Source organism: Vespula pensylvanica, chromosome 23 (genome assembly GCF_014466175.1).
Source record: "Vespula pensylvanica isolate Volc-1 chromosome 23, ASM1446617v1, whole genome shotgun sequence".
NCBI lineage: Eukaryota > Metazoa > Arthropoda > Insecta > Hymenoptera > Vespidae > Vespula > Vespula pensylvanica.
The window spans coordinates 3,071,288-3,083,605 of record NC_057707.1 but is presented as its reverse complement, the minus strand read 5'-3'; the positions used below and the strand labels follow the sequence as shown (position 1 = coordinate 3,083,605).

Below are 12,318 nucleotides of genomic sequence, written 5' to 3'. Positions count from 1 at the left end.
CTCCCTCTCTCCCTCTCTCTCGGTCGCTTTCGTTCTCGCTCTACCATTCGTTCTCACTCTCTATCTACCTATCTATCTATCTATCTATCTCTTTTTCTCTTTTCATCTCTTTCTCTTTCTCTCTCTATATCTATCTCTCTCTTTCTTTACCTTTTACATTTCTATCGCGTCCGGATAGGAAAAGCTCGACGATAGTCGACGACACCCGACGATGGCCGACGATGCCAAGGCTACCCTTTCGCTCGCCTTCATAGCAATCACCGATTTGTCTGAATAAGCCTCCGGCAAGTATATGCTCGTGCTTACCCCGGGGAAACACCACTCCGGCCAACTCAACCCTCTCTCTCTCTCTCTCTCTCATCCTCTATCTCAATCCCAATCCCAACCCCCTCCCCAACCACCTAACTTTCTCATCCCCCAACTGAATCCATCCCTAACCCAAACCCTCCTCCTCCTCCTCATACCTTATATCCACCCATCCTCTCTCTCTCTCCCTCTCCCTCTCCCTCCCCCTCCACTCGCAACCGAGCAATCTGAAATCTGCCAGAGAGACTACCTCCCTCTCCCTCTACCAACATAACCGAAAATACTAACGTTCGTTGATCCTCGATGGTAGGATGTGCAAAGAGATGCTGTAAGAGATGTATGAGAGATAAAAATGAGGATGGCTGTGGGTGGTTGGTTGGTGGTTAGTTGGTTGGTTGGTTGGTTGGTTGGTTGGTTGGTTGGTTGGTTGGTTGGTTGGTTGGTTGGTTGAAAGACTACCACTCTCGTGACGTTTACCGCTGGAAACTGATTCGCGTCGATAAACGCGACTATATTCTCCATATTAAAAAAAAAAAAAAAGAAAAAAACAAGGAGCGAGTGATGCACATATCTACGAGCACTTTACGTCGAGCGTTTAACGAACTGTTATAAAGAGTGGCCCACCATTGTTATTATTTCTTTCTTCGTATTCCTTTCATATCTTTCGTTTACAATATGATCGACGAGTCGTTTCTAATGTATATTTAATCGTGCCATCTCGTTGATAGGAACACTGTCCGTGCTATTCTCGAATAAATGACCGGGATATACGTAGGATGACTTTTTTCTTCTCTCTCTTTCTTTTTTTTTTAATCTTGTTGTATCTTATTTTTTGCTCCGGTGACGTTTGTATTATTCGCGCGAAAGATTTGAAATGATATTAGATAAAACGTACGTATAAGTTTTCTTTGCAAAAAAAAAAAAAATAAAATAAATAAATAAAAAAAGATGTAATATATACATATATATATATATATATATATATATATATATATACACACACTTTTTTTAAAGAATGATATCGTCAGGGATATATAGATTGTAATTAATGTTTTCCAGAATAAAATTTCTAATGTTATATTTACTATTTTTTAATTTCTTTTTGAGTATAAATAAAAAAAAAAAAAAAAAAAAGAAGAAAAAAAGATAAAAAAGACACACGTAAAGATCGAAATGGACACATCGGATGGATCGGAATTAGTTCAGAATCAAACTTTGCGTGTTCGTAATCGAATTAAATGGCATCACGTGAGTGGCTAATAATATAGTATCATCGTTGAACATGAACGAGATAGTTAAAACTAACAGATAATTAGATTTTAGATAGATACGTCTCTTTACCCTTCGAATGTGCTACGTTTCGTTTGGCTTTCGTGTTCGGCCAGTGTAGCAGGAGGCTACGGCCCTTAATGGATCCGCTTTGCAAATAGTATTCCCTCTAACTCTTCCTCCTCCTCCTCCTCACTTTTGGCTGATCCTATCTATCTATCGTGATCGAGCTACGAAGCGTCAACGTTTCAAATGTTCGTCGATCGCTTTTGCCACGAAGTGCCACGTGAAAATAAAAAAATAAAAAAAAAAAAAAATAAAAGAGAAAACAAAATAAACGATCGTTTACTGAACAAATTCTAACCGTTGACTGACTTCTTGACCTTTTTTTTTTTTATTATTATTCTTCTTTTAATTGTCATTTTCTCTTTTTTAATCGCTCATAATTAGTTAGCCCGCAATGTTGAGATTAATTGAATGTTTCATATCTAAATGGATTTCGAAAAATGAAGTAAGATATGTTTTTACGCGAGATAGTTTTAAATATGTCTATCCGTTTTCTTTTCTTTTTGCTAGATCGAAAATAACTGATATAGGAGTAGAAATGTCTTCAAATACATTTGAAAAGCTTTTCGTTTTTGCCGAGGAGAAAGATCAAAAGACCTTTGACAAATATTTTTAATGGCGGCAGTCATTCCTTTTTCTATATAAGAAAGACGGAAATAAAAACGATATATATATATATATAGGGTGTCTCAATATTGATGTATTTATTATAGAATAACTCTCTCTCTTTTTCTTTCTCTCTCTTGTTTGTTATCATCAATACCCCTTTTAAATACACAAATATTATACATAAATACATACACATGTGGTATAGTATATAAATAAACAAACATTTCTACTTTTCTTTATTTTTTTTTCTTCGCGTGGAATTTCACGATCGTAGCATATATATATATATATATATACAAATACACACGCACATCGTTACCCCAAGTATACTGATATAACAAAATATAATATCTACGTAACTACTGTAAGTACCTATACAAATAAATAAGAAAGACAATAAGAAGGGATACTTGAGAAGAGATATGCGAGTCGCATAGAGAAGACAAATAGAAAGGATTCCATAGGATTCGATGAAATCTCGAAGGACTATTATATTCAAAGAGGGAAAGACGATCGACGAATAAAACGAGACACCAACCTGTCTCCTAACCCTGTCCCTCCCCCTCGACTCCCCTATTTCCTCCATCTTCCAACCCCTATCTCAATGGTGGATGATATTCGATCTCAATCTCGTGAATCGGATAGCTTGACTATATCGAAATGGTTGTTCACCTTCTGGCCTTTCGATATTTCTCGAATCCTTCGTCGGCCATCGAAAATCGGGTAGAATCGTTCAGTGGAATTCGAAGCTAACTGTTCGGGAGGATGGATGTCTTCTCGATTCAATGAACGAGGTTGGTTTAGAAGGTATGAGTGTGTAGTAAGGGGTGGGGGTGGGGTCAGAGTGGTGGATTATAAGAGGAAATGGCACGGGAGAAAGCATAGAAATTCGACGAACAAAAGCTGGTATTACTCGTGTTAAAGCCTTTAGTTGTCTATACTCGTTTATGGATTGATATTAATATTATTTGCTTATGTATATATGTATAAGAGTTAGTACATAGATGGATAGAAATCCGTTGTGTTTATTCAATACATCGAATAAATTATTTCGGTACGTTTCTAGTGATAATTGAACACGTATGTGTGTATGTAGGTAGGCACGATACTGCTATAATTTTTTTTATATTTTGTGAATAAATAAATAATGATAGTTTTATATATATATATATATATATATATATATATATATATATATAATGACGATAACAACTACAACAAATTTTCGTAATTCTCATCTACCGTTTTTCGCATCCTTTTATAATATCACATCGTAGTTAATAAATTAATCATCCTTTTTATGAGATTTGAAATTATGGAAAGGATGACGGAGTACAACAATAACGATATTAAATATTTCGTAGAAAATTTTATGAATGTAACACGCTCGTGTATACTTATATATGTATACGTTCGTATATAGGGTGACTCATTTGAAATTAAATAACACAGATAGATTACCTTCCATCTTCTTACGAGAAAAAAGAAAGAAAGACAAATACGACGACATAAAAATTTATACGAAAGAGATTAATTTTTTATCGTTGTTAATTTTTATCGTTAATTTAAATTTAAATAAAAATGTTTTATTTACGTGCGTATACATAGCTTAATTAGAATTATATTATAATCATGAACGAAATAACATGATTTGATTAATTAATCAAGATATTTTCACGTCATGCGTCTAATCGATCCTCGCAATCGGATAAATTAATAAATTTCGATTTAAACAAACAAACATCTAATTTATTTAATAAGTATCTTTTTCGGCGATTATGAAAAGAACTATGCTTTATCATAAATTTTCCTTCCTTTCTTTTTTCTTGTTTAAATAAAACAATTCATAAGTACAGAAACTCATAAGTATAGAAAAAAAATTTAGAAAATTAGTACAACCGATCTGTCCCACTAGATCAACCACAAATTACATTTTTCGATTTCGATTTTATAACAACGATTTCGATGGTACATCGGTTTCGGGGTATCGAACTTTGTCGAGATATAATATCGAAAATAATAAAAGAGTGATAACGAATTCTCGATTTTATTCTACTGAAATTATCTAGATAATTTGAGTAATGGAACAGATGATAAAATCGATGAAAAATTTATCGTTAGAAATATCCGATGAAAATATTTTTGGTATTATCGACTACCGAATTATTCTCGTATTTCAGTTTCTATATACTAAAGTACGAAAGTTAAAATAAAATAAATTTAAAGTAGATTACACCGAAACCCACGTATACGCACACATCGGTATTATTTTTCTTTCTTTTTTTTTTTTTTTGGTCTTCTCTCACGAATCGAAGGTACGAATATCGGTTCTATGGTGGTATCTATTTATATACATACATGTTCAGTTTGAAATGACACACCCTATACAGCCGTACTAGGAATGATCTCGAATGTCCGCACATAAAACGCGTATTACTGGTACGTATCGCAACGGAAAGAGTTTCGGGGAATGGCGATGCAACGAAATTCGTTGTCATCCAATTTCTATTCCGTTCGTGCGAGATATTCATCGTGAGTGCGTTAACAGTGGCGTACGTAAAATAAATCTAAAAAGGCCATCGCCGCACCCCCGCACACCCCCTATACAGCCCATTCCATACCACCCAACTCTTTCCCTTTCCAACATTTCCCGTCGCTATACGCTTCGCGAACGACGAGGACGAATATTTAAATGTGGGATCGATTCCAGGCTCAAAAAAGGGTTGCTTGATGTTTATGTATGCGTAAAATCGTCTAGGAGAACATAGATGTGCGTGCGTCTGTGTGTGTGCTTTGTGTAATGTATATATACATGTGTGTATAATGTATATATATATATATAAGTGTGCTGCGTATAGCATATATATATATATATGTATATATATGTATAGTTTCTAGGTATATATGTTCCGCATTTGGTTTGCTTTTTCGTTTTCTTTTCCTATTTTCTTTTTCCTTTTGTTTTTGTTTTTGTTGAAATTTATATCGCGTTATGTATATTGTCGTAAAGTATACGTGAAGATATAAGAGGAAGGGGATAAACGTATACGTTTGTTTACCTATGTGCACACGTGTGACACGTAGATTTTTTATTATTGAAATGATTTGCAGCGATATCAGAACTATATCAGTCTTAATTCGTGAACATTATATTATCGATAATTTTCACAGGGAACGGAAGGGGATTTCATTTTTTATTGCGAACAATTTCGTATACCTGAATAAGATAAATGTTATTTATTTATTTATTTATTTATTTATTTATTTATTTATTAAAAAAAGAAAAATTCGTTTCCGAGATAAATATTGTTCAATTAATGAGATAATTCTGATAGGGCACGATCGAGGATATTTTTAATTTTTATTTCGATCTGATGTAAGAGCTTTTTTTATGCGTGTTATTAGTTGACATTTTCATGTAGATCATTATCATAATTGTCTGATAATAATCTAGATTTTTAATAAAACTCGTGCGTTCGCGCGTATTCTGATGCTAGGATTTTCTTTTTTTCTTTTTTTTTCTTTTTTTTGAACAGATAATTCGTGGATTTAGAAATTGAGATAAATTTGCACTGAATTTACCTAGCATGTTGTTCGTATAAAGATGTTATTTTTCATTTTTCTTTTTCCAGAAGCTAATTTGAATTTGACAATTAAGATAAACTTGAATCCATTTGTAACATTTTAAGAATATCTGTGAAAGCGAATTTCGCGGATGGAAATGAAGATTAGATAAGAAATTCGAAACGCAAATGAAAAAGCAAATGAGGAAGTGATTTCAAAATAGATTAACTAAATTAAGAAATTAAGAATGATTGATAATTTTTCACGAAATTTTAATCGAATTGATAAACGAATCTATTAAAACTAAATTTTGTAATAGCTTAAATAAAACCCCATATATAAAAGACGCGCGAACGCACGTACAATAATAATATCGCACAATAATTTACAGACGATCCGAGGACACATTTACCATACGGATTTCAACATCACGAAATTCATTCTTCCCAAAACACCGACGAAATCGTCGACACATCTGCGACACCTCCATCTCTCACTCTTCCCCTTTTCCTATAAACGACGTCACGTTTAATAATAATCGAAATAATCTAAGCAAAGACTAGGAAATTACATTTCCATCGGCAACCGTCCGTGAGGATAATTTCGTTAGGAGCTACGGACGAAGGTTTATTATCTCTCTCTCTCTCTCTCTTTCCCTCTCCGTCTCTCTCTCTCTCTCTTGTAATCAAGAATCAGCTGGAGAGAGTGAGACAGAGATAGATAGATATATATATATATATATACAGAATGAACAAGGTGTGTGAGAGAGAAAGAGCGAGAAAGATAGACAGAGACAGGTAGAGACAGAATGAGAAAGAGAGAGAGAGAGAGAGAGAGAGAGAGAGACGAATAGATAAACAGACAGAGACAGAATAAGAGAGAGAGACAGGTAGATAAATAGACAGAGACAGAGCAAGAGAGAAAGAGAGAGAGAGAGAGAGACAAAAACAGAGTGAGCAAGAGAGAGAGAGAGAGATAACTCGTTCTGGACGTTTTTCAATTTCGTCGCTGTCAATCGGATTGATTCGATGGAAGTACAAGCAACGTTAGAGGTAAATTGAAATAAAGGGAAAAATAGGGAACGATTCGACTTTTAGTATCGATTGATCGGTCGTTTAGCCAACTCCAAACTTTCGCGTTATGTTCGTTCACGTTCGTTCAGGTTCGTACGTACGTACGTACGTACGTTCGTTCGTTCGTTCGTTCGTTCGTTCGTTCGTTCGTTCAGTCGTTCGTTCGAATTCGAACGGGCAAACGCGAAATGACAGTTTTAATATCCTCCGAGGATAAACATTTATACGTGCCACCAGCAGGTGGTTGCGGCCAATCGAATGTATGCATAAGCGTTGAAAACAAATCGTGTTATTCCGGCTTAATTGCCTTTACGTGCTATTTATCAAGCGTTCTTTATATCTTTACATTAGTTTTAGGATATGTTTTTGTTGCACAACTTCTCCACCACCTTCCCTACCCAACCACATTTTTTTTTCTTCTTTCTTCTTCTTCTTCTTCTTTTTTTGTCTTTCTTTCTTTCTTTCTTTCTTTTTTTTTTTAGTACAGTTTCGTTTTATTATTAGCAATTGTTATAAGTAAGATAAATAAATATAATGTTATATTTAAATATATGTAGCGTATATACATATTATATATAGAATCTTTTTAATAATGACTGATAATAACTGATGATAATAATGATAATAATAATGATAAGAAGAAGAAGAAGAAGAAGAATAGTAGTAACAATAAATGTTTACGATTTGATAATATTACCTAATATTAATTGTACATTTTCCTCGATCAAATTTATTTAAAAAAAAAAGAAATCTGACAAGAGAATAAACGAACGAATGAACGAACGAACGAACGAACGAACGAACGAACGAACGTTTCACTTTATAAGCGACCGGAAGTAAACGACGAGGGTAACACGCCGGAAAGGAAAGTTTACGAGGAGTGAGAGAAGAAACGTGGTACGTTGGCAGCACTGAAAGAGAGAGAAAGAGAAAAAAGGGAAAAAGAGAAAGAGAGAGAGAGAGTCTAGTGGCCGGGGTACGGTGATTTCCGAGTTACGGAGAAAAATTTCCATTGTAAAAGTCTACAAGCCCGCGAAGAACAAACTGAATAGCGCGAGAACGCGTTTCGTGGTATTGTCCGAGCATAAAAGCTGTGCGCGAAGCGCTTTGCTCTTAAATGCGACAGAATGAGACTCGACGAAGCCGTTTTAAGTCCACTTGGATATCGTGATTACCATTAGAAAGAGACAGACAGACGGACAGAAAGAGAGAAAGAGAGAGAGATTTTCATATTTAATGTATCTCAAATATTTATATATTATGTAACACTTTATGTATCCCCGTGAAAAACGGTACAATTAATTGTTTGTACGTTTTCTTTGTTTCTTTCATTTTTTATTCCTCCTTCTTTTACTTCTCCTTAGCGAATTCTAATTATTCGAATAGAAATATTTGCACGTTGCGCTGTGACGATCAAAGGGTTCGGCGTATTTTAAATAATTCTTTATTTGAAATACTTAAAAGAAAAAATTAATATATGTACGTATGTATAAATAATAGATATTGTGTATTGTATGTGTATGTACGTATATATTTGTTTATTATACAATTTTTAATTTTCGTAACATATTTATTTATTTATTTATTTATTTATTTATTTATTTGTTATTCAATTTTTTATTGTAATTGCTCTCTCTTTCTCTCTTTTTTTATACATCTTTTTTTCTTTTCTTTTTTTTTTTTTTTTTTTTTTTTTTTTTTTTTTTTTTTTTTGAGAATGTTTGAATATACGAGAAAGACACGAGTTTATTAATTTCGAAAGATAAATGTATAATACTTCCTTTTTTTTCTTTTTTTCTTTTTTTCTCGATAACTTTAGTCTCGACGTTATATTTTCGTTGAAGATCTCAACATTCTCGTTTCTCGTTTCTCGATTTCTTCCTTTTTCTATCACAATTGTATTTATTTCGAAATTTCCTCGAAGATCTGGATTTTATTTACCGGGAATTGAGTTTGGAGAAGTTATCAAGTTTTCTTTCGAAACGATAAAAAGTCGTCGAAGAAGATCAGACGAGTCTGTCTCGCAAAGCAAATCTTTGTTCGTTAAAAATATTTTCGCCGAGGGTATCTTCCTCTCCCATCTATTTTTTTTTTATTTTTTATTTTTTATTTTTTTATTTTTTTATTTTTTTTTTTTTTTACAAAAAGAAGAAGAACAAAATGAAAGAAAACGAACTGGATTAATTATAAGAAAAGATACGACGAATTCGTCTCTACTTAATCTCGTTCGCTCGTTAAACGTTTTGTTGGATCGACCAGAAAACATCCGTCATTTTTGTCGTAATATAAAAATTCAAGAAATTCATAAAAATTTTATTACCACGAAGCATTCCATTCTTTGTTTTCCTTTTCACGATGAAGAACAAAGAACGAAATGAAAAAAGAAATCTCTTGCCGCGCGAGATTTTCGATATCGATACATCGAATGAAAAAATTTGAAATAAATACTTTTCGAATGTCGAGAAATGGTGGAGAGGTAAGGGATAAAAGAACAAAAATTCCGTAGATCGATTCGAAGAGATTTAGTCTTGATTCAAAGTTTCGCTCGTTATTGTATCTAAGATCTTGTCGTTATATCAAAGATATCGATTAGTTTTTTTTCTACTTTTACTTTTATAGTTCCGGAATAGGAGTCAGAAAGAAAGAAAGAAAGAAAGAAAAAGAAAGAAAGCAAGAGAGAGAGAGAGAGAGAGAGAGAGAGAAAGAGTGAAAGAAAAAATAAGTTTCTTAACAAAAATTGGCAAAGCATGAAAATAGTTGAAACGTCGGCCGAAATGGCGGTAGTGTAAAAAGGGGGTTGGGCAGTGACATCTGCCACATTCAACCCCCGCGAGCGAACGTAAGCGACCCATTTATTTTCCTCTCGCGGCGGCCCAGCTCGAATTTCAAATTCTCTTATCACGGCCTGACCCGTTTCGCTCGGTCTACTACATCGTCCTCGCTTTTAATTAAAACCAGGACTGGGATCTCCTTCGAGGATCTTTTTTTTCTTTTGTCTCCTTCCTACTTCTTTAACCACCCCCCGTCTTCATCTCTATACCCATCCACCATACCCAATACCCATAATCATCTCAACCCTCCCCTCACTGTACTCCCCCCTACTCGTTCTTTCACTTACTAAAAAATCTGATTGAATCGTTCGTTAAGACTTACCTTGTAATTACCCAGCTTCCGGATTGTGCAGGATAGGACTGCCTCTTTGCCGATGGCCGCGGTCACGTTACCGATCGCTTCTGAAAAATTTGGGGCATCTAGAAAATAAAAAATTAAAGAAGAAAGAAAAAGAAAGATGAGACAATTTGTTAGATAATATATTTCGTGTGTGTGTGTGTGTGTGTGTATAATAACGTTATGATTATTTTATTCGATTCGATCTCTCGAATCTCTAACGCAATGTTTTTGAAATTTCAAATTATAGTTGTATAAATGTGAATTGAGAGAAAGATTTTAATTTGGTATTATTAATATTTACGATAACTACATCTTATAAAAGAATAAATAAGTAAACAAATAGGTAATTAAATGAAAAGAAGTAAACGTCACACTGATTATTAGTTTAGTTGAAAATATCTTTCTTTTTTTTTCTTTTTTTTTTTCTTTCTTTTCTTTTCTTTTCTTTTATCCTAAAGACTTTGTTGCTCGTTGAGAAATATCCTTTGGCAGATCTTTACAAGCTAACGTTAGAACTAACGATGACTTCGTAACGCGTTACGATGTTGATTTTCGAGCTTTCGCGAACACGGTAGATCTCGTTTGCATTTCTATGGGGAGATTACAGCGTGAATTCAGTAGTATAAATCAACATCGATCGGGGTGTGCAGTGTCGTGTCTTCGTGTTCGTTTCCCCTCGACTATCTGTCTATGAGCTCGTTAGAGACCGTCGAAATTATCTAGGCTCTTACTTATCAATAGAATAGTATTATAGAAGGATGAATGAAACAAGGCCACTTCTAACGTAAGTTCGAGTACATTGTTTGGAAAGTTAATTGATAATATTTCTTAATATCATCTTCTAGATCACGATTTTAACGATAATCTAAATCGATCGTAAATTGATCAAGAGTACGATATTAATTAACTTTACATGATGTATTCTTCATCTCACGAGAGAAAGAAAGACAACGAAATAACGAAATAAAAATAAATATTAAGATATTAATATCATCATATTATAATATTCATTATTATTATTATTATTATTATTATTATTATTATTATTATTATTATTATTATTCTTACATTGTATTATCTCTCGTGAACCGATTAATGTCTCACGTCTAATTTTAATCTTACACGGATACATCATCTCGATGTATACTCCTCTCTCTTTCTCTCTCATCCCCTCTCTCTCTCTCTCTCTCTCTCTCTCTCTCCCGGAAGCTTCGAAAATCCATCAAGAGCGAGTCATTTAGTTCTCGCTTTTCCAAGGGGACCATATTTCGACGCCAGCTACGTATCGGCTTCATCCATTAATGCCGGTGTAGTAGCTTCACGGTTGATAGGAAATCGAAGTTACGCATCGTTTGCGGGAAGCCTCGATATTATATGTGTCATGCTGGTATTAAGTAATCGATGTCATTGTACAAACCTCCTCCCTTCCCTCCCCCTCACCCCTCACCCTCCGCTCACATCTGTAACCTCTACCAACCCCCGTCGACCCACCATACTATCCCACATCCAAACTCTTTTCTACGTGCATTCGAAATATTCGAAGGTAAAATATTTTTTTTTTTTATTATTTTTTTTTTTCGATTTCTTCTTTCCTCTGTTTCGTTTTTTTTTTTTTTTTAGAAAACGTTTTTTGTTTCTTCTTGCTTTTTTCTCTTTTCGTCCGTTCATCCTCCAATCCCTCACCCCTTGACTACCATCAGTCAGCCAGCTTCACGAAATCTTTACTTTGTTCGTTTCTATTGGATTTTTTTCTTGTTCTTTTTTTCTTTTCCTTTTTATTCGATAAAAGTAACGAAATTGTTGTGACTTTTCAATATTAAAATTTGATGTTAGGATGTAAATGTTTATTTATTTATTCATTAAAAAATTTTGAGTTATTAATTGTAATGTATTAAAATAATTGATATAATTCTTTTTTTGTGGATGAAATAATGAAATTTCTCTTAAGATGTGCGCACGTGCGTGTGTTTGTGTGGGTTATATATTTTGTTTTCTATTGGTTCTCTAACACAGAGGAGGTATTAAATTGATCCTTAATTTATAATCAACCCGTATACCGATCATTAGTCATAAGCTTGCGTCATCACGTTCAGAAACGAACGAAGATTTATAATTGCTTATGGTTAATAAATAGAAAACCGCCATACACCAATCATCTGTTTATGATGTGTTAATAACGATAAGAATAAAATATGAAAGATAAGAATGTCGACAGTAATCATCATAATAATAAAATAATAATAATTGAATGATAATTGAG

General features: G+C 33.7%; 1 protein-coding gene across 4 annotated transcripts in view; it reads right to left on the bottom strand.

Annotated features, from left to right (window-relative positions):
- The window catches only part of LOC122636674 (lachesin-like), an 83,413-nt gene that overhangs the window by 19,015 nt on the left and 52,080 nt on the right, over positions 1–12,318 (bottom strand). For 3 of the 4 annotated variants that reach the window (XM_043828184.1, XM_043828182.1, XM_043828185.1), the window contains exon 3: positions 10,041–10,138. In XM_043828184.1, coding sequence (XP_043684119.1) covers positions 10,041–10,138 — 98 coding nt within the window. The remainder of the gene's footprint in view (positions 1–10,040; positions 10,139–12,318) is intronic. The other variant, XM_043828186.1, reaches the window with a different exon arrangement.